The sequence below is a fragment of the Meleagris gallopavo genome, chromosome 1, assembly GCF_000146605.3.
Source record: "Meleagris gallopavo isolate NT-WF06-2002-E0010 breed Aviagen turkey brand Nicholas breeding stock chromosome 1, Turkey_5.1, whole genome shotgun sequence".
In the NCBI taxonomy this organism is placed as follows: domain Eukaryota; kingdom Metazoa; phylum Chordata; class Aves; order Galliformes; family Phasianidae; genus Meleagris; species Meleagris gallopavo.
The window spans coordinates 80,327,684-80,350,922 of NC_015011.2; the positions used below are offsets into that span (position 1 = coordinate 80,327,684).

Below are 23,239 nucleotides of genomic sequence, written 5' to 3' on the forward strand. Positions count from 1 at the left end.
GTTCAAAAAACAAAGATGTTAGTGTGTAAAAGGGCTGGAATGAAGAGAAATGCAGAAGAAATACTGCCTTTCTGGAAATACATAACAAGTACAACCTTTTCTGGACTAATGTATATAGTGTTTGTCACCCTGTTTCACAAAGAACATTTGTAGATTTAAGGGGGGTTCAGAGAAAGAAACAGCCTGATAATTCTTTCATACAAAAAGCAACTGAAAACATTGTTTGTGTTTATGTCAGGAAAGAGTGAAATAGCAAGGTCTGTGGTACTGTGCCATCTGTGCATATGCATATAGAATACACTATATACCATAAGCAACAGCATAATGTAGGGCTATCAGAATCTTTTGTTCTCCCTGTGATGAACACAAGTAAAGAAAGATATTTCAGGCAGTGATGTCCAATTCATTGGTAATCTTTCCAGACATGGTGCAGTTGATTGGAGTTGGGAAAGCTGTTGACACTTAGTTAATCAGATATTGTGTATTTTTATATACCCACATAAAGCTCTAGTTATAATTAGTATTGAAAAAGATGATATATCATGCTTTAGGTGTTAAATCAAATTCTAAGTGGCAGAGGACAGGGATGGGTACTAGCTGTAGAGAGCCCATAGCAGCATTTGGTGCTGGCCGCAGCAGAAGTACAGTAAATGAATGTTAGGTCTCACTTGTATTGGCAGCTCTTACGTCCCTCTACAGTTGTTCTATAACTTCACCCTGCTAGACTCCATGGAGCTGCTGCAGAGATTGGAAGCGATCGCTGAACTGCCACTGGTAATCCAGTATTAATGCACTTATTATGCAGCACTCAAGGAATGTTGAACTAATCTGATCCCTCTGACCTGCTGAACCTTCCCAGTCCCATTTCTTTCTGCAGTCATCTATACCACTGAGTCAGTACTGCTACCTCTAGAGTGACGCTTCTTGGATCTGTAAATCCCAGCTGATACTCTGCAAGCTTATATCTGTCTGCAGAGTTCAGCCTACTTGATCCCAGTGTAAAGAGATGATGACACTGGTGGTGCTGCAGAGCACAGCTGGGAGCTACAGCAAACAGCTGCCATTTAAATTTCATTGTCTGTCTGCTCTGTCCAAGAGTCTGCTATTTGAAACTTCCTACACTAAAAATTTAGCTATCATTTATGGCAGAGGGGATTCCTTCCATGTGGGGATTTTGGAGCATTTTCTGAAGATTGTAACAAGGAGATAGTGATTGAAAGAATGACCTAGGCAGTTTAACCATGGACTTTGGCTGTAGAGACCTGTGTTAGTGTGAGTGACCACTATGCAATGTACATGACATCAGTATGTATTGCCTTCAACTCCATCTGCATGAACAACTTGCAAGAGCTCTTTCCTATAGAGGTCTGTAGCAGTATAGTACTCTCAGCAAACCTCACTGTATGCATCACCTAGAAAGTTCAGTACTGCACATATCCAAGACTTTGTCCGCTTGTGAGAATGCTATATAGATGTAGACAACAGTGAGGCTGTTGTTTACAGCCTCCCCTTGGATAGGAAATCCATGCAGTTTGCCATGATCAGTGAGGAGTGGCTCACCTGATACTGCAACAGCTGTGGTTCTCAGCATTAAAAGGTGTCATCTTTCCTATAATTTCCACCCTTCACAAAATAAACCAGTTCACCACTCTTTCTAACTGAGGCCTCCTTGGCCTAAACCAGTGGTTAATCTGCTTTCCTTGGGAGGCATTTTCCAGAGTCATCCCACACGGTATCAGTAAATATGTTTAATGCCATCTAGAATTTCATTAAAAGCGGTCAGATCTTTTGTACTGCTCACATGTATACCGGGCAAGCAGTATCTCATTTAAAAATGGCAAATTTAACACATACATGGCACCACAGATAATTAACTCTGCAACAGAGGAGGAAATTTGCATCTATTACAGGTGATATGTAAGTTTCCTATGTTCTGGAAAACTCTGCTCCTCACAGGACTGCAATCCACATACCCACCTAGGCACAATGCAAAGATTAAAATTTTCAGAGCAGCTGAGGACTAGGCACATACTTTGTCACCCTGAACCATGTTGCAGGTAACCTAAATTGCATTTATATTCTTACTTTTTTGCTTGAGTAATACTACAGAGAGGAAAATTCTGGTATGCTTGCTTAAGAGTTTTTCCCTCTGGGGCACTCATGGGAGGACTAGTGCATTTGCATTGTGTTCCTCAGCTGCCAGGTGTAGCAGTGGAGATAAGCTCCAGTGAAACACGAATGTCAGTGAGGTTGTTCTGTCTCCTGCCAGCTACCCACAAGCCAAGACTAAAATTCCAGTTATACAACTGCAATCCTCTTGCATAGCGCAAGCTGTACTCTCTAGCTCCTACATGACAATGGGACAGTCTTCCCTTCCAAATCTCTATACAGCCAGTGCTCTCTAGATGCAGCAACTATTGTCCTTCAATCAATACACTGATTGAGCAATAAACAAAAACTTATTCAGCTATAAACCATGAAAAAGGATCTGTAGGGACTTGCCGCCTCTAAGGAAGTGAAGATGGTGCCTCCCTGTGTTCCTTGCTTGCAGGATACAAGGCCCCAGGGAGAACTGTGGGCTTGCACGCATGCAAGACAATTGACATCTGGCTGATTTTTCATTTCAACCGTGAAACTACCCCATTGTAAAGCTATTTCATCAATCAGGAGAAAGCATTCTTCATTGCTCAACAAAAGAAGACCAATTTGTTTCCTTAGGCACAATTTACTCTTTCACATTTCTGGGCTTTGTTGTATCCTTACCTGACAACTTGAGAATGCTTTTGAAGTGAGAGTTAGCCAAATTTGGAGATGAGCCTTGAAAACCTGGTAAATTACAAAGAGAATCTAACATTGTGTGATATTCACCTCTTCTCCTCATAAGGCTCACAGTATCCCTTCTTCTATAATTTGCTGTGCTGGACACTGATCTCACCTCAGAGCTGTATTAATGTAGATTCTTTCCAATGACTCTGATGGACACTCTCCACATTTAAGTTAGTGCACCCTAGATTTAATGTCTCACCTCTCCATCCATATGTAAGGTATAAATTTCTTCCAGACACTTTTGAATTTTGACCTGTTGAGTAGATTGTCATTTAAGTCAGTTTCTCTAAGCATAATTCCAACACTAAAGGGGCAAAAGTTGGATCATAACTAGAAAGTCAACAAAAATAAGTCTTGGCAAGAAAGCTCAAGTAAGAGAATACCTTTCTGACATGCAAGTCATCCACCAGTCATGAAGAGAAAAGAAATATGTCTTCCTTACATCAGTCCCCCATAGCCACTGAACAAATCCCACTGACTCATTTCATGGTTTCCTCAGATTGGAATCTTCCTACTTTTTTCAGAGACGATTCACTGAGGATTGCTTAGAAACTGCCCTACTTTACAATTGAGAATGCCCACGATATGAGAACAACTAAGACTGGATGCAGGACAATTGGTTGAAGTCATTTCCTAAGCCACTACCAATATACAGGTCGAGTACATGGAACTGAATAACAAAGAAGGTTGAGGTCTGTCAGGGGAATTAGAGGATTGTATGAAGAATCACCCAGCCTCACTCCTACTCCAGAAACATTAAATATTAAGCATTTTAAAATCATGCAGTTCTCTTTATCCATTAATTAGCCTTTTCCTCTCTTCCTATCTTCTTTGTCCTGCCTTTTGATAAAAATAAAAAATCTCCTTGACTGTTTCTTGTGTTTGTCCATGGAAGATATCCACAGATAACACGATATAGGCTGTATCTACAGCCTGTAGTAAAATTCAAGGCAGATGAACATGACTGCACAAAAGTAGCACGGTCGGCATGCCTCACGGTAGTAGCAGCCAAGCATGCTATGGCAACCAGCCAACCAATGACACTGGCGAGGAGCCAATTTGATTTATTTTTGGCAGCCTGAGACTGCATTCTACTACTGTGCCAGTCTTCGATCACAGAAACGATAAGAGATGACCTTTGAAAGCCAAGGGGACAACTTCTGGGAGAAGGGAACTGATGAAGCTGAAACAGGGTCTGTCCCCAGGCTAGCAGAGTGCAGGAGTGACAGATGTTTGGTAGCCCTCCCTCTTTCAAGAACAATCAACTAGTTCAGTCATGCCAGCAACCACCAGTGAATGGTATGTTTACTGGGTGAAGACTGGGAGAAAGGTTGAGACACAGTGCATGTCTTTAAGACTATGAAAGGTGTAAGTGCCAAGAGAGAGAAACAGAGAGTTTTAAAGAGATGAGAGGGAATAACAGAATGAAAATAAGTAAAAGAGAATTTAGGCATCCCTACATGAAATACTTTCTGTCTGTGGGATCTTTCATACTGTGATGATGCCCTTATGTGGAAGAGGCTGTGAAGAGAAAGCTGCTTCTTACTATTCTGGACATTGTGTTATAGAGCATGTTGCAGAGCGCAACCTAGCATCCTCAAAGAGATAGACAAGAAGGCCTATTTAATCTGTGTTTTTTTTTTTTCATTTCCTTCTTGCACTGCTCTGGGGGCATTTACCCAGCTGTTTGACTTTGTGACTAGAAGGCTGATGCCATCCTTTAATAGGAATTTAGAAAAAAAAAATCTATTTTCATTAACATTTTAAAGAGAATATCAGTTTAACTGTGGCCACACACCTTCCATGTTTGCTTTCTGCAAACATTTGTAAGCTTGAGTATTACTGCATGCATATTAAGTGAGTCTGAATAGATGCACATACTGGCCTTGAACAATCAAATAATCACTGAAAGCTCATTTTTAAACACATATTTGATTGTAGATTTTGTAACTTACTCCGTTGGCTAGTTATTTACATAAGCAGCAGTATCATGTGCAAATGTGTATTAAATTGTAATGTTCTCATTTCAAATGATGTTAAGGGCAACAAGACCGTGGGGAAGATATCTGCAAATGACTCAGAATACTGGGTGCAAAAAAAAACCCAAAAACATTATTTGATTACTGATCATTGAAAACAGGTAAAATTAAGCAAGTGAAATGTCTTAATGCTATGAATTGCCTATCTCTATCCATTACAGAGTATTACACAGAATAAAAATAGGATGTTAATTCAAAGCAGAATAACTGTTCTTATTTAGGAATAAGGCACTCCAAATCTTAACCAAAAGTTAATTTGCACTCATTATTCGGTGTACACAGGACTCCAAAACACTGATTTACTCTGTTCTGTTTTTACTAATGATGTTTATACCTTTGCTCGTGTATAAATACAATGCAAGTACAGTATGCAACATACCAAATTAGATTTCTCAAATCATATACCGTTTATTTTGCCACTTGACTCATCATTTAAAGTGAAAGACAGAAGGGATGGAGATCACAAAGAGCCAACATGGTTGAATGCAAATTCAAGATTTATCTCTAGAAATGCTTAAATGAAAGGAGGTAAAATAAGCATCCCTTTGCTGTTATGTACCTTCAGCTTAGAGTCACACTCCTCAAAGCAGTTCCCCTTGTCTGCACATTAAAACAGAATTATTTTGCGCAAGCTCTTCTCTGACTACTTATCTGTCCTTTTGGATAAGTACTTCCTTATCTTTCCACTTTGCTGAGTGGGTGCAGTCACCCGAAGCTCTGAGTTAGCTATGAAGCTTGGAAGCCTAACTGTAGAATTGGATTTATCATTTTGGAAGAGAAGTCATTCAAACAAATGGAATGAGGAAAAAACATCAGTGAGTGCAAGTCTGGATGAAGATGCTCTCTAACATTTACATAAGCCTGTTTATGAAAATCAAGGTGATACACTACATTTTTTTCCTCAACAAGCTATTGATAACAGTTGAGTGCCTCATGAACGTGGAGGCCAGTTATACTTTGCACTGCCTCTTGATCAAGTTTCATATGGTGCCTGCCTCTGATGTACTGTTTCTGTTATTTATGTTGCTTTTCTTTGATAATTTACAGAAAGTAAAGACCAAGAGCAAAAATGTCCTCAGGTCTTTGATGTGATTTCTACCTATCTCAGTATCATAATTCAGTAACAACTCTTCTTTATGGTTTGCAAACAATATGCTACTGTCAAAAATGTTCACTTTTGCCTCTCCAAACTTTTGACTTCTTCCCAGGGGAACTAGTTAAACAGACCTGCAGCTTGGTTAGGAGAAAGAATTGGAAAACACTTCCTAGACTGACTACTTGCATTCACCTCTCTCTCTCCAGTCCTCATTCATTGAGCTGTCAGGGCCTTTAATCTTTCCTTTCCTACCTGATCCTATTATCAGCTGACTGACGCTCTCTCGACACCATGCAGAAAAGGGCTAGATGGCACATCCACCTACCTAGAGAAACAAGAGCCTCAAGAGGAGATGCAGTTTTTCCAAAAGATGTTGGGAAGCAGAGGAGAGGATGTTAAGGAAGAGCATGCACATCCACCACCCACAAAACCTATCAACCTCTGATTCCTGTGATGGAATCAGAGGTCTCGGAGGCATCTGTATGAGAACAAGGCAGGCACCCATTTCTGGACAGGCCCACTCCCTACCGAGGCGCTCACTCACCTGTCTTCTCTTCGGTTTGGCTGCTCTCCACTGTCTCCATTTGGGGTTGCCGCTGTTGCCTTGGCAGTAGCATCCTCTGCGGCAGGGGTGGTGGTGGCAGTGGTGTCAGCAGCAGGCACGTCGGCTTGTTTAGGCTCCTCTTTGTCTTGGGCTTCGTCAGCCTTCAAGGATGGCGAGTTATCAGTGGAAGCTTTAGTGGCACTTTCCGTCTCGGCGGCGGCAGCGGATTTTTCCTCCGAGGAGGCGGCAGGAGTAGCAGCCTGAGGGGCTGGCTGCTCTGAGCCTGTGTCAGCGGCTCCGTTTCCTTTTTTCTCCTCTGCTGGCGCGCTGCTGTCTTTGCTGCCCTCATCCAGCTGGGCACTGTCTGCGGCGCTGGCCTCTGTGGCAGCAGAAGCCTCACTCTCTTTGTTCTCGGCTGCTCCGCCAGCAGGGCCTTCATCCTTCTTGTCGGCGGCCTCAGACTCGGATGCAGGGGCATCTGCCTTCTTCTCTCCCTTGAGCTTTTTCCTTGTTATGTGTCCACGGAAGCTGGCCTGGATTTTGGTGGCTGCCTTATGAGCTTTATCTTCTGGTTTGATGCCATCTTGCTCAATCTTTTGGTCCCCGTCCTCATTTTTTTCAACCTTAGAAGAAGAACAAGGAAGGAGGGCAGAGGAGAAAACAGGGTAATACGGTTAGGTTGTGGTTGGACTTGATCTTTAAGGTCCTTTCCAATCTGAGCAATTCTATGATTAGGTAAGTTAAGACTACTCCAGACGCAGCCCAGACTCTTCTTTAACTGGGACATTCCAACCCTACCCTCCTGCTAACAGATGACAAGTTTGGAAGCAGCCATTCCATTTGGTATGGGTTTGAGGCCAGTGGCTCTGATTTCATCCTACGTCTGGGCAGACACAGGGGGTTGGCAAAAGGATTTTAAAGCACCCCATCATCTCTGCTAGAGATGCTAGAGCAACTTGCCTGCATGGAAAGGCTTGCACTAGCTGGACTGTCACTGCTGGCATGACTTATTTTCCCATCCATTTTGAAATCTTTCAGTTTTTTCCCCCAGTCATTTTCAAAACACTCTCCCACAGGAGTGTTCCACAGTCTGTCTAGATCCTCTTATGCCTTCAAATATTTGTTCCTTTTTAATGAAACTTTATTTCACAGGTATGTGACTAGCTACATCAAGTGTTTCACGCTTTATGGCTTTTTGACTCAGATTTGCCTGCAGAGACCATTACTGCCACCCGCCCTGCCACAGATGCGTGCTGTTACACACATACACATATCCTCCTCACAAATGGCCTGCCTGCAAGCACTCTGAGCCCTTTTTCTCTGCTCCCCACTCTTGGTTTCGTTGTAAAAATAATGGACAGATAGATATCAGTATTTCCAATTTCAGCAGATTATGACTATTTCTCTGACATGGGTAGAATACAGCTTTACAACAAAGAACAAGCATTCCTCCTGTTTTTGAGACTTAAGCCATGCATTAAAGACTTAAATGGGACCAAAACAGAGCCCATACTTCATGCTGGTCTGCTGCATACAGATAATGCTCAGTCTGTAAAATCCTACTGAATTTACAGGTCATACCATTCTTCACCCCAATAACTTTAGCTGCTCTTGGGCAAGTAACAGCTCAGCTGCATACTGATGAAAGGACACTGTTCTATTAATATTCCCATTGGGAAGCATTCAAAAGAGCTACTCAGAAGCAGAGGCACTGGCCTCTTTGCTGTCTGCGCCTGGTTTCCAATGCTGGCTCAGGTCACAAAAGAAAGAAAATGAGCTCGCTGAGAAAGATAGCAAGTGTTTATTTCTGCAAGGGAAGAAGAAACTATTCCTCAGGCCACTGCAACTGAGAGATGCCATCTGGGGAAAGGACCAGAACCAGAAGTTCATAAATACGCCCAAAAAGACCACAGCTGGAACAAACAAGGGAGGTGACACTGCTGTATCAACAGTAGAAACACTGCATGTGAAGAGGGTGACAGTGGACTGGCTACGGTCAGCAGTCACTGAGAAACAGACTATAAGGGATTGTTCCCACGCAGAATGAAAACATTGATGTGAGACAGATGGGCATGCACATGTGAACAAAGCAGTGCCAGCAGACCCAATATTTGGCCACCAGTAAGCAAGAAGTACTACCCACCACATCCTTCTGGGGCCACCAATGAGGACAAGGTCCCCTGTCCTGGTGTCCAAGCAGGATTGTTCCCCAGATAAACAGGGGTGAACTTCAGTAGAGATGGGGGCCAAGGAGCCAGCAGCCCCAAATGATCATGGAAGAGAGCTGCTCCACACAGCTGTGTAGGGTTGAGGATGGGTCTGAATGCACCAGCACAGCTAACGTTGCATTGTGACCCAGATGAGCTGAGCAGAATTCTGCACAAGATCACCTACCCTGTTCTTCAGGCAAGCCTTGCAGTTTGCACTAAGTCCTGTGTTGCTGTAGCAACATTACTACTAATGTGTAGACAAGTTGGTTTAAGAAGAGCTCGAATATATCTGTGTTATACTGAAGCCAGAGTAGCACAGACACAGACACAGATACACAGACGTAGATATTCCTTTCTAGCACCAAGTAACACATGCCCTAGCTTTGACATCACAAAAGTCTGTGATCAGTTTCAAACAGCAGCATGATTGGGAAACTGGAAAAATAACTACAAGATCCTAAAGATTCAGTACTATATGTCTGACTCCTGTCAAACCAATAGTGAACATGACAAAATTTCAGTCGTTGGACAAAAGGTGAAAACTATTGCTTGAATTGAAAAGAAAGATCTCTTGCCAATAGGACAGCTGTGATGAAATGTAGCCTTGCTGCATATCTTGGTGACAGCTTCCTCCAGAGCAGATCCCCTGTCACCAGAGCTATGCAGTTCTGTGAGAGCTTCTCTCCCTCCTGCTGCAGGATGGATTCTCCTGACAGGAGAGTTGTGATCAAGGTGCATGCAGGGCTTACTGGCCAACCACCCTTAACCTGACCAGGAGCTTTTCCTCTTCTGGAATGTCAGACTGGAACCTCATACCCGCAACTACTGTATTTCAGTGCTAAAAGCCTCACTGCTATTCCAATGACATCATTGTCCCCTTATACCAATTGGGATGACATCAGCTTGAGTCCCTGCCAGACTGCAAGGTTCACAATTGCAGAATGTATTTCCAACAAGGCACTTACAGCATCAATTCTGGTATAAAAGATAAGGAACATGAGGCTGGGTCAGAGATGGGTTTTAAGGTCATGAATAAAAACAGTGTTCTAATAGTTGGACTGTGTCAACTCAAATTGCTCTTAGTGGCCCTCAAGAATCCCGCTTCTATTCAGTTTTTCTCCAGTGCAGCATCCTAGGCATTTGAAATGACTTATTTTGAGGCTACTGGCCTGAAGCTACTTCTGGGATAGGACACGATATCCATCTAGTATGTATGTCATGTTGTGTAACAATGGGTTGGGTAAGAAGCAGATTGTTCGGAGGTAAACTTCTGTTCTCACAAAAAAATGAGGGCTCTTCATCTGTAGATTACGCACACAACAGATAAGGTTTAATTAAGGAAGCTGCTCAGAAATAACCTGTACACAATGAAACTCCTGGAAAGCAATTTGTCTTCCTTCGAAAGCTGAAAGGGTGAGTCAGCCTTGCCAGGATGTATTCAAAAGCATTGCAGTGGAAAACAAGAAATCTATCTGTCTTATCTATCCACCATGCATGTATGACATCTTGGTTGTAATACTGTGGTATTCTAGTAGAAAAGTGACAATTATTATTAGTGTTTGTACAGACTCAAGAGCCCCTAACCAAAAAAACAGGCTGGTAAGGAGAGTTTTCATGTATTATTATTCAGTCATGCACCCCCTTCATCTATAAATTTATGTATAAACTCATACTAATACTTAATATTGAAATATTCATGATGTTGTTAATGTGCATGGAACTTGAAAATACTACGGCTGGTTCATATATAGGGACATACAGAGCCAAACATGTCCTTTTTCATTTAGACCATCCCCACATACCCTCTGAAGTCAATGTACAAAGCTTTGCCTTCATGAAACATACTGGTAGGATTTATGTCTCTATCTGCACAGCCCACATCATCTTTCCAATCCTGGAAAGATGATCCTCTCACCATCTCAATCTGCTTGTCTGCCACACCTCCAGCTTTCTAGGACATTCCTTCCCAGGCAGACAGTTCTTGTAAGTGAGACTTTCCTTGCTGTCACATAGCTCAGAGTAGTAGATGAGAAATGAATGCTTAGGACATAGACAGGGTAGAGGTTAGTTTGTAGGTAATAAGAATGTGGAAATTTCATTGACCCAAGGCCCCAAGATTTCTAATCTCTGGCTACTTTTCTACCTTCCATCTCCAAAGCTTACAGAGGCATTAAAACATAACAAACAATGAAGAAAGCTGTTTTAACCTCCAAGACAACCTAAATGGAAAAGGGGAATATGTTACTCTCATTTTAAAAAACAAACAAAAAGAAAACAACCTTGTACTTAGTGAAAAGATATATGGACCTTAAGTAATTCAATTTTCATGATACCTGCACTAAGGTATATGTAGAAATCTTCAGTTGACTGGGTGAAACAGTGCTGAATCAGCTAATCATTGGTGGCATTTGTGGGGTGAATTATAGAATGGCTTGGGTTGGAAGGGACCTCCAAGCCCATCCAGTTCCAAGCCCCAAATGTGGGCAGGACTTTGACTCACCAGCTCGGGCTGCCCAGGGCCCCATCCAACCTGGCCTTAAACACCTGCAGGGATCAGACATCCACAACTTCTCTGGGCAGCCTTTTTCAGCACTTCACCATCCTCTAAGTAAAAAAATTTCTCCCAGGTATCTAAAGTAAATCTGTCCTCTTTTAGTTTAAAACTATTCATCCTTGTCTTATCACTATTTGCCTGTGTAAAAAGTCGGTCTACCTCTAGTTTGTAAGCTCTCTTTAAATACTGGAAGGCTGCAATGAGATCTCCCCTGGGGGAGTCTTCTCTTCCCTAGGCTGAACCGTCCAGCTCCCTCAGCCTTTCTTCATCAGCCCTCTGAGGAAGATACACTTCAGTCCACGATGCTCTAATCTTGACTACTGTACAACATATATTCAACTGACATCATTCAATTGATTTGCAATGAGATTTAGGCACCTGATTCTCACTGATTTCACAAGATTGAGTCACCTCAAAGCTTTTGTGGACCTGGTTCTGCATGACCTGATTTGTCTCAGATACAGCATTTAAGGAGCAGAGTGCATTAAAAAAAATACCATCTGTCTCCCCAGAAGGAGTGAAACATTGTCACATGAGAGAGGGAGAGAGAGAGAAAAGACTTTCACATCTTGTGAAGTGAGGAAGCAATTTAGCACAGAGAACATCTTTTTTTTTTAACCCAGTTAAATGGTGTGAAGACACCTGGATAGGGGATGGCATCTCTTAGCACAACCTGTCTGCAAGGCGAGGAAACAAACAGAGTTTCTTTTATTCCCGGGCTGGCAATGGTGATGGTAGCAAAACACCCCAGAAAGAGAAAAGGTTAGTTTGTGTCTCCAGAGGCTATGCAAGATGGTTCCCCAGCGTATAACCAGCAGGGCATCAGCTCTTCATACTTTATGCTCTTTAATACTCGAGCAATTATTGGGTTTCCATTATTTTCCCTATGAGATTCTCTCACACATGTAAAATTTCCCCTCTATTTCATGATACCTGAAATGGAACAGGCTTATGATAGTCAGGCAATAGATGGATGTTATACACTTGTGTATGGTGACTGAGAAGAGGGGTAGAAAATAACCTAAACTAGATCTATGTAAGTATTTTCAGTGTGCCTTCTCAATAAATCCACTTCCACTTTGGTGTCATCTACTACCTTGATCTCCCTGTAGTTCCAGTGTTTAAAGTGAGAAAGGCACCATAAATACCTACACTGCCTTTGCAGGCTGGGTCAGAGAAGGCAAAGCCTCGTACCTGAAGCTGATGCAAAGTGCCCAATGTCTAACACTCAGACTTTTTGGAGCAGAATGGCTTTGTGATGTCTGTGGGAAATAGCACTTGTGTGTGTGGGAAATACTACTTGGGTTTGCTGCTGTGGCCACAGAGAGCAAGATGCATTCACTCATCTTTCAGCTCCAAATGCCCAAACTACACTTTGGTGCTACAGCCCACCAAAATTATGCTTTTACAGTGTAATGTCAAGGATGTATGTTTACTCTGAGGGCTTATGTGTGTGAGGGTACCTGAGAACACAAGTTCTGTGTGGACTGTATTGAAGGTTCTGAGTGCTTGCCATAATCAGCATCTATGCTCTTGTTCTAGGTTGGATCCTGGCACATGCCATGCTACCAGTTGTGCCTTGTCTTCTTTTTGGAAGGAAATACCTGTGTTGCTCCAGAAGGAGCCAGCCAGCAGGTGTTCAGGACAAGGGACAAAACCTTTTAAAGTAACACCTTTACATGAAGCAGTAGCTTGTATCCTGCAGCTCTTACTCATCCCCTCTGTGGGAACACAGGTCTGCATCACGCTCTGCTGAAGGGAAGTGTCCCTGCTTCTCCCCCAACCCAAGCAAACTGCAGGCAGCGATACCACAAGTCCTTCCACTGCTGGTCTCTGGGGTTCACTTGACCCTTACTAGGTTGCACCAAGGAATTATGAGGCATTTTGTGCTGGCACTGATAGAGCATAAGCAACCAGTCTGAGGCCCTATTACTAGCTTCGCACACAATATTGCTCCCTGCTAATTTGCCCAGGGTTTTTGCAGCCAGTAGAATGACAGTGAAAGACTCAAGACCCAAGACCATCCAATCCCTAAACCTTCTTCTTAACCTGCTTGTTAGTCTTGCCAGTAAACTCTTCAAACTAAACACTCAATCTTGTGAAGAGAGAGAGTAGAGCATCAAGTAGCTCCCTCCCTGTTAATAAGCATGGGGCTGTATTTATTATTTTTACTATTATTATTTTAATTTGCATCATTGAAAATGGGGGCAATTACCATCTGAGAAAGCATTCACAGGTTTGTTAAAGTCAAACAAACATCTCAAGCAATTAAGGAAAGCAAAGAGCATATTAATTCCCCATGACTTGGGAATATGCTCAGAGGGTGGGCTCTGCCAATGCAGCAGTAAGCTCCCCTCCCAGCACAGCCCCAGGCCTTGCCACTGTCTGGTTGAGCAAGGAAGTTGCGGAGATGAAGCTCACAGTGAAAAGAAGGGGCTCTGCACAGGGCTGATCTGGTAAGGGAGAAGGCTAGGGCAGTGCAATGTCAGAGCTTGAGAGGGAGAGGGAGAAAGAAATGAGAGTGTAGGACTGGAAAGTACAAAAGAATTAAGCTGGGAGGAGAAAAGGAAAGGAGGAGAAGTAGTAAAACCTTGTCAGAACCAAGCCACTTCATTCAGCACAGACCACCCCCATCAGCCATGCTCACCTCATCAACCATGCTCACATCAACCGAGGCTTCAGTGAGGAAAACTCTTTGGCTATGCAATAGCCTCCCTTGCCTTCCCCACACTGCTCTACAGTAAACTGCTCTACAAGATGATGCTTCTATAAGACAGTGCATCCCCCACTGCTTTATACCTAGGATCTGCCCAAAGAAGAAAAGGTCTCTCTCCTCTTCAACTTCAGCTATTGATAGGGTGATAGTCTATACCTGCTTCCTGTGCCCACAGCCATGATGGGTGGCACAGGGGTGCTGCATCCTACTGGCAGACCCGAAGAAGTCACAACCAAGATTCTTGATCAGAATCTGGCAAAGACAGTCAATATTGCTTTTCTTACTGTTCATTATCCACCCAGTCAGATTTTTGTCTTTTGTTTTTCTAATCTCCCAAAAGTGAGTCTGAGCCATGGGATCACCTTCAGCCAACACCTTCGTGCTCCACAGGGAGCAGAGAACAACCTCTTTAATCATCAGAGCTACGTAGTTCCAGCAAAGCCCAAGCAACCAGACTTGCAGGTCTCCTACATAACTTGAAAAATGCTCTAAACCAGATCATTCTGAAGCATCTCTCAGAACTTTTTCAGCTTCTTTTTCAGATAGACCAATGCCACAACCTCCCTGCAGAGCTGAACAGTGCATATATCGTGACCTTGTATCCCCAAAGAGGAGGAATTCATAGCAAAGGCTGCTACCTATTGGTACAGATTCCATCTCCTTACAGGTGCAGCTTGTTTACTTGGCTTAAAGTTCTGAAGGGTTCAATGGCTCCTGGTGGCCCTACCTTTCCTAACCAGCCAGGATTAGCTCGCTGGCTCAGCTTCTTGCTCTGCAGTGTTGCCTAACCCTGCTCACACCAGCCCTAGTTCCACTAAGACTGCACTCAGCTTTGTATCTGGATGGCAGTGCTGAGTGCTGGCTCTGATTTGCATGGCACCTCCATTTATTGATTTGTGTTGTGGCTCTTCATGGTAATTTGGGATTTTCTTCATCCACACAGATGCATTTTTTGTTTCTGGCTTGCCCCGGCCTTCCTCTCCACCCACCGTTACTTCAGTGGTACCATTGGTGCTCATGGTTGCTCCACAGGCTTTCTGCAATGAAGCAAATAGGGCTCTCACTACAGTATGCATATAGACTCACTACAAGTGGATAAGACATGGCCAGCTCTTATGGATCTGAATTTTGCCAACCAACAGCATGTCTTGGATACCAGAGACCTTAAAGGAAACCTTCTGTGAAATTATTCTTGGCCTACTTTTTTTCTTTTCATTCCTTTTATGTGTTTAAAATATAAGCAGAAAAAGGAGGGAGATGTGTATCTCTTCTCTACTAACCCTCATCTTAATTGAAGTGAAGATGGAAAGAATAAAACTTACTCTTGAAATATCATAGAGGAGAATGGGTCCTTGGGCCCACTATAAGCTCTTAGATATTGCTGACACAGAAAAGTGTGAGAAGACCTGGACCTTATCTCTCTATTCCTCCTAGCCCAAAGTTTGTACAGCTCATTAAGAAACAGTTGCACTGAGATCTTATTGGAAATTCAAAGCCAAATGCAATGTTGGGTGGCTAAAGTGGGGTGTAATTCTATTGATTTCAATGTAATTTTCACCTGAGATAATATTTTTAAGTCCTTTGTAGTCCGCTACTCCAAACTGCTTGGGAAAGATGACATTGCAATGTTCCAAAAGGACTCTGATCCTAATTGAGTTAGCATTTGTAGTGCTGTGAGAGTCTCAAATGCATTGTGTTGTAGCAAGACAAAGTATTGTGCAATATTTAAGCTTTGCTCTTATCTATTCCCTTCTGTCAACGTAGGATAAGAACATCCTGAAAGGAGGAATGAGAGTCTGTCAGAACCTGAAAAGGCCTCCAGAGGGGACCTGTATGACACAGCTTCTTTCACTCAAGTATTTGGGCTTGACTGACTGAGACCGTGCACCATTTGTGTTACTTTAATGCTTTGCAGGGTGCATAAAGCTGAAGAATCAAACCTGTGATTGCAGCTGTCACTCCTGGTGGCAGAGCGCCCATGGCTTAATGCTGTCCTTACCCCTCTCCTGTCCTTCATGCAGGGTTGTCACCAGAGCACAGACAGGGCTTTGATGGGAACTTTCCTTTGGGGCCACAGGCAGAAAACGTGACACAGAGCAGCCTCAGGGCTTAATCACTTATTCTAGAGACTGGCACTGAGCTATGGGAAATGCACATGTGGCTTCAAGCCATTTTGTTTCCTACTTTGCTCCTCTACTGTACACAACTCTATTGAAAAAGGAAGAGGGGGAGGCAAGCCTGCAGTGCATGCTGAGATAGACCCTTTGTGGACACTGTTGAGTTAATGTTGTAAAGATCTCCAGCCAAAAGGAACATGTTGAATAGATGTTGGGAAAAAAGCCTAAGTGTTCGGATCTGCCTCTTATAAGGACTAATATGCCACAGACATATGTAAAAAGTCTCTCAGAGCTTTCCCTAAGCTTCCTGCTGTATATGAGCTCTGTCTTGCTCTCCTGGACATGCCATCATTAAGTAGATTTTATAAGAGAGCTTCAAATGGCTTTAAATATCTTGGCCCTAAAGTCTTCTGTTTTTGGTTTGTTTGAGAGTTTCTTCACTCAGGAAACATGGCAGTAGTCTCAACACAAGTGTGCATTGCAATGTGTTTTCTCCAGGAGTGCAGTCACTCTATCTGGTGATGCAGCCCAATGAACAGGCATACTGTCATCCAGACATCCCTGGAGCCCTCCCTGTACCTCCCTGTGCAGGATTTTACTCAACAGCCTGCTTGGCAGACCACGGGGGGACAAGAAGGCCCTTGGAGAGAATGAGATGATGGCTGGACAGGCAGAGTGCACAAAGCTCCTTCTACTTCTTTGTGTTCTACTGTGGATGTGTTATGAGAAGTGAGTTTTCATCATGATCAGAACTTGTGGTTTCTTCTCTCACAAGCCAGTGCAAAGTCAGGCAGAAAGCAATGGCATGCACGTGTAGATTGTCTAACATCAGGAACGTTTGTGTTTAGTCTTCCAGGAAGAGCCAGCACACATAGAGTGCTCAGCTTTGTCATAGAATGAAGAGCAAACAGAAAGCCCTGAAGGCCAGCTAGATGCAATCCAGGGTCCTCTCAGCTCTCTCTGTGCACTGCAGCAGGGCTGATTTTGTTCATATTTAACCAACTCTGTAAGATCAGCACCTCCTACCAGTATTCCTTCATTTCCCCCAAAAGATGATTCTCTGGGTTTCTCTGACAGCTTATTCATTCGGTAAACTAAAGAGTTACAAGTCTTAACCTCAATTCAGGGATCCTACTTTACTTACTTACTGAATTCACACTTGTTCTGATGAGAAATGACTAAAACATCACCCCAGCTTTAATGAATAACGAAACACTATACTCACGAAAATAATAATTAGCAATGTACTAAAAATACATGTGTGTGGATCAGACTACCAAAGGCAGTAAGAAAAGCTGCAGCCACTAACATAAATGGTGATGAAAATAGCTCAGCACTTTAGAAAAAAAGAAAAAAGAAAGACTTCAGGGGAACTTAGGAATGGCTGAGTATCCTATAGATAGATAGCAATCCATGCAGACTGTTCAACGCAGTCCTAAGCCTGACTGCTCCATTTCCTGTCAGCCTTTTCCAAATGCCATTCAGCACATTTAGGAGTTTTCGGAGGATGTCAAAAGGTTGGATAGCTGAAGCTGGCTAGGACAAAGAAGATGGAGTGGAAGGAAGCCAGCCACTTTTCAGAGGTTCTTAGAGTTTTCATCCGGGCTCCTATTGTATTAACAGTGAGTTTCCAGATGAAGGGAGAGGTGCCTGCTGTGAGAAGAGCCAAATGCAGGAGGATTTATGATGATGACGATGGTAATTATTTCTATATCCTTGGGATATATCTCCCTTATGGTGCTAGGAAAGGAAGCAAAGAAGCAAGCAACAGAAGTCAAGACAATGAGAGTGTGCTGAATACAAGAAAGTTCACAGGCAGTACAGTGGTTTAAGAAGGAAAGACAATTGAGATACTGTAGGGACCAGCTTGCTTTCTTAGAGCACCATCTAAAAGACAGTCTTTTTGCAGAAAGACTCAATTTCTGCTTCTTTGGGAAATCACAGGACAAAGCTGGCTCTTGTGAGTCCAATTTGTTTATTCATCAACAGTAACATTTAGTCCTTCGCAAGACACGCTACTGGAATTAGGCAAATTGCAGGTCTGCTCAAATGAAGCAAAAATTATGGTATGCAAAGATTACGTTCTATGTTATGTGGAGGTTACATCAGTAATTATATTCCACTTTTCAGATGAACTGTTGGCTTAGCCATGAAAATAGTAATGAATCCCATATATACTATTACAGTGAATGGTTACTGTATCAGATATTTTAGCCTTGAAATCTGCTTGTTTTGTTATTTGTGGGTTGCTGTTTGGATTTTGTTCATTTGAACCTTTTATTTCATTCCTCTTCAGTAAGAAAGAGGAAATTATCATTGGAGTATCACAAACTGCATGTCACAAACACACACATATATATATAAATAGAGGAATACATCAATAATATGGGAGCAATCTACTGCCTGAATTCAGTCAACATAACCTATTCACTAAATCCTGCTGAAATAAAATCAGAAATGAAGCACAGACACAGAATATTTCCAAACAGAATAAATTCCACAAGGGTTTTTTGAGCCCCTCAAGAAACAACAAGTTCCAAATGCATGAATGCTTTCTGTACTCTTCCAAACTAGTCTCTAACTCAGGGTTTCACGATCTGACTAATCGTTAGTAATACCTAACAGCATTGAATGTAGATGTGAAGACCCTGTTGGGGCTTTCAGATACTTAACATCTTTATTTCAGTGTAATGCAAAGGACAACAGTTTCCACCTGTTTCTTGCTTTAGGTGCAGAAACTTTTACTTCAAAGCCTCAAGAAAATATAACGCATCCTCCTCTCTCCTCAGCAAGATGCTTTCCAGATTGCACTTTACAGACATTAATAAATTGCTGACATTTTAGTACACATTTATATGCTTTAGATCTAGTGGGTCAGTATAAACTTGATTCAATGAAGAATTAAAGGGTCAGGTCTTAAGGAACCAGCGGTGGGCTTTTCACAAATGCCTCCTTGCCTTAATCCTGCTAAAACCAGTGAGAATTAAGCACCAAGGCTCTTCGAAAAACCTCCTGGGCTCTTGCCTATATAAATCTAATTTGTCAGGACAGTTGTGTAAATTACCCAATGCCATCTTGCTACTGTTGGAAAGCAGCACAGTAAATATCTGCTGAAAGATTGCAAAGTAAAACAAAGGAGCTTAAAGAAGACAACGCTTGAGAGGGAATTCTGGCTATTTGAAGCTCAGGAAACTCAGGGGCATAAAAGAATTACAGTAAAATCTTGGTCCCGATTTTTGCAGTCAGAAGGTGGAAAGTGAAAATGCAGGAGGCAGACAAACTCCTACAGCCCTGCTCTACCTTTGCAGAAGTCTTCTGTTAGCCTGGCCCAGGGCAACTCCTCGTTGCATGTCCCTCACCTTTGATTAGCTGGCTTTAGATGCTTTGAGTCTGATTCAGAGCAGTGCTGAGCACTCAGAACTGCAGCTGAGATCAAAGGGAAATGTTTTCAGATATGTGCAACAAAAAATAAAAGCTAGTAGTAAGAGTCACGTCTTTTCTCAGAACTGGCACCTGAAATTAGGGAATCCTGTTGACCAAACTCTCTCTTTGTGCCTCAGTTGTCCATCTGCAAAAACAGAATAAAATATTCAGTTATCCCACATAGGTGTCACAAAGATTAACTAAGTAATGTCAGGGAAGTTCACAGAATCACAAGGCAGACCAGGAGAAAATTAGTATTTCTGATTTCAGAGCAGAATCTGAAGAGTATTTATTGAATATAGCTGTGGGGTCACATGCTGACTTATTATGAGTGAACAAAATATTGAATAACTGCTCATTAAGTGAGTGCTGTCCATTCTGTGACCTGAATGTGGCAGAAATCCCTGGATAGAAAAATAAGATGTACTCCTGCTATTAGATGTGTATTAAAATACATACACAAGAGGAGACCGTTCTGAGTTTGCACAGGCAACTACACTTCCAGTACTTAACTTAGCAGCCTTAATAACTGTCTTTTAACACAGTTTCTCTGTGATCTTTTTCACACGTACACTAGCTCACATTGCATCTAAAATCTAAATATATTTCCGCTCCTAATAATGCAGGATAGTTCCATTTCTACCCTGATTTCACCTTCTAAAATGCAGTGAACTGCATCATGAGAGTTCAAACCTCCTGGCCAACAAAAACACCTGCCAATGTTTGGGCAGGTTCTAGACTCGATCAGTTTGGAGAAGAGAAGGCACTAGGGACACTTCACTGCAGCCTTCCAGTATTTGAGGCAAGCTTATAAGCAGGAGAAGGAACAACTTTCTACAGTGATAGGACAAGGGGGAATGGCTTTAAACTAAAAGAAGAGATATTTAGATTAGATATTGGAAAGATTCTTTATCCAGTGGGTGGTGAGTCTCTGGAAAAAGTCACCTGGAAGAGCTGTGGGTGCCCCATCCCTGGAGATACTCAAGGACAGGTTGGATGGTGCCATGGGCAGCCTGAGCTGGTGGGTCAAAGTCATGCCCACACTGGGGGCTTGGAACTGGATGGGCTTTGAGGTCCCTTCCAACCCAAGCCATTCAATAATTCACCCCACAGCTGGTGGGTGGCAGACCTGCCCACAGTAGGAGGGTTGGAGCTTAATGATCTTCAAGGTCCTTTCCAACTCAAGCTGTTCTATAATTGTTATTCAATTTTTCTATGTTCAAGAGATGCCAGACCCATAGCAGGTACCAGGAATGAGGTGAGGGATTTTCAGCAAGTGACTTAGGAGGAATTTTTCCACTCAGAGGGTGGTGACACACTGGAACAGGTTGCCCAAGGAGGTTGTGGATGCCCCATCCCTGGAGGCATTCCAGGCCAGGCTGGATGTGGCTCTGGGCAGCCTGATCTGGTGGTTGGCGGCCCTGCATATAGCAGGGGGGTTGAAACTAGACGGTCTTTGCAGACCTTTTCAAGCCGTTCTGTGATTTTATAAGACCACGAGACTGTCCTCCTGTATGGGAATCCCTATTAAAAAGTAGCCCAGCAAAGTGTGCTGTCAGTAATCTGACATATCTCCATAGTAGGAGTCACACTTCAATTTCTCAATATCTGTGTGTGGCTTAGAAGCCACAGGTTGGCCATAGTCAAATTAAGAAAGGCAGAATTATCAGTGGAAAATGAGATATTTTTCTTAGCAAAAAAATAAATTAATGGAAAGTAAGTCTTAACTGGCAATTTAATGAATGCACAATTACTACATCAGGGAAAAGCCCCCTAAGATTTCACTATTTAATATGTACAAAAAGCTACTGAATAGAGAATTACTTTGTTCAAAGAATCAGTTATATCCTTGCCTAGTTTCCAGCAACTCAGTGGCTACCCTGCAGTATCAGAACTGGAACAGCAAAGGTGCTGCAGGGCAAGAGCACAGGATGCTGATAAAAGTGGAACAATGGAATGGCAGAAATCCTGCTCAGCATTTTTCTCTGCTCTGTATAACTGAGTGCTATTTCACTGCCACTGGCAGCAAACTGACCTCCTGTTCACACTGCAGTACTTGAAAATCGCATTTTTTAGAAACTGTGCCCATCTCCAATTGTGATTCATTTCTCCAGGCATTTCTGCGATGTTCAGAGTTTTCACAAATAGATTTCCAAACAGCACAGTTGCTCTGTACTCCAAAGAGGTACTCAGCATACTCTGCTGTTTGCTGCACTTGACAGCAGGAAAAGCTTAGAGGCAAGTACCCAAGAGAGAAGTTGTAACATTACAGGTTGGAGACATCAGTATCAATGCAACCACGCTGTGTGAGGCTGAGATGCAATGAATTATATGTGAAAGGTAGAGCTGGATGGGCTGGATATGAGGAGGCAGAGCAATGAGAAACATGTTTTCCTTTCTGTGGGACTGGGTCATAACCACAGAAGAAAAGAGAAAAAACCAGACCAATCTGGGATCAATCACTGTACTTGGCAAAACAGGAAGGCTAACCTCAGTGTGGGAAGGCCCATTCAGTTGTAGAACATTTCTGTGCTGTGGCAGTGGATATGCTTTGGTGACCAAAAAAGGAGCCGGAGTTGCTCCAGGATGAAATCCCATCTGATCTGAAAGAAGTGAGAACTACAAAATTCCCACCACCTCATAAATGCTAACACAAGACCTGCATTTTCATTACCTCTGGCAAGCATGCATCTAGTTTTGCCAGATACACTTTGCAGCAAGGCCTTTTTCTTCTCTACACTGATAGCCTCTCCACTTCCACTCCTAATTGGCCAAGGAGGGGGATCCTGTGTCCAGACTTCATATCAAAACCTTCTCTTATAGCCACCTCCATAAAGTGTCTCTCCAGATCACTCAGCCATGGCCAATGAGTCTGCAAAAATCCTGACAGTCAGAGGACTAACGAGAGGAGCAGTCTCTTAAGATTCCATGATGGGCAATCTCGCCAGAAGGTACTGAAAACAGGAGACAAGGTGCCCTCATAAGGCACAGACTTCATAACTAGTTGTTAGATTTGTCAGGTTTACAGTGTAATGCCACGCTGACACATCTCAAGAGAACAGAGGTTCAAGTCTTCTTCTATGCCTGGAGTGCAGGAGAATTACTTTTGTTCAAAGACTTCTGAATATCTGCAGTGGGATTTCTCTATTTCCATTTCAGCCTCTGCTAAGACAAAACTGTTCCCTGAGCATGTTAGGTTGCTTTGTGCCCTGGTGGAACAGAGGTCTAAACTTCAAGAGAGCAGCATCAAGGTTGGGACATAGAACCTACAATGCCGTAGACTTGCTTTCTCGCTTGTCAAACCTACGTCTTCCTCAGGAGATCCTCCCACACAATCCTACAGACAGATACATGCTCCATTCACACAGGCACACACACAAAATGACCAGCAAATTAAGCAAAGAAATGATTTACATTACTCAAGCCACATCTTGCAGGTGCAAGGGAAAGGAAGAGGAGAAGAAAAGTATGTTTCCCATTATTTCTAGATTAGTTCATGGAAGGAATGTAAATACTAGTTTAAATGCTACTGATGGTACACAGAGGAGAAAACAGGCAGAATGACTTTTGCTGATGATTCCACTTTCTCCTGTGCCTCAGTTTCCTCACTCACAAAGGGAATAATAACAAGAGTGTTAGGGATCTAGTATGATACTATGGAAAAGGGTAGTACTAGTTTCAATGACAAAATATTTGGCCCATTTTTGTCCAGTA

General features: G+C 42.7%; 1 protein-coding gene across 1 annotated transcript in view; it reads right to left on the minus strand.

Annotated features, from left to right (window-relative positions):
* GAP43 (growth associated protein 43) overlaps positions 1–23,239 on the minus strand; it is a 53,710-nt gene that overhangs the window by 17,276 nt on the left and 13,195 nt on the right. The window contains 2 exon segments of the mRNA XM_010719351.3: positions 6,506–6,554; positions 6,556–7,128. Of these exon segments, the coding sequence (XP_010717653.1) occupies positions 6,506–6,554; positions 6,556–7,128 (622 nt within the window).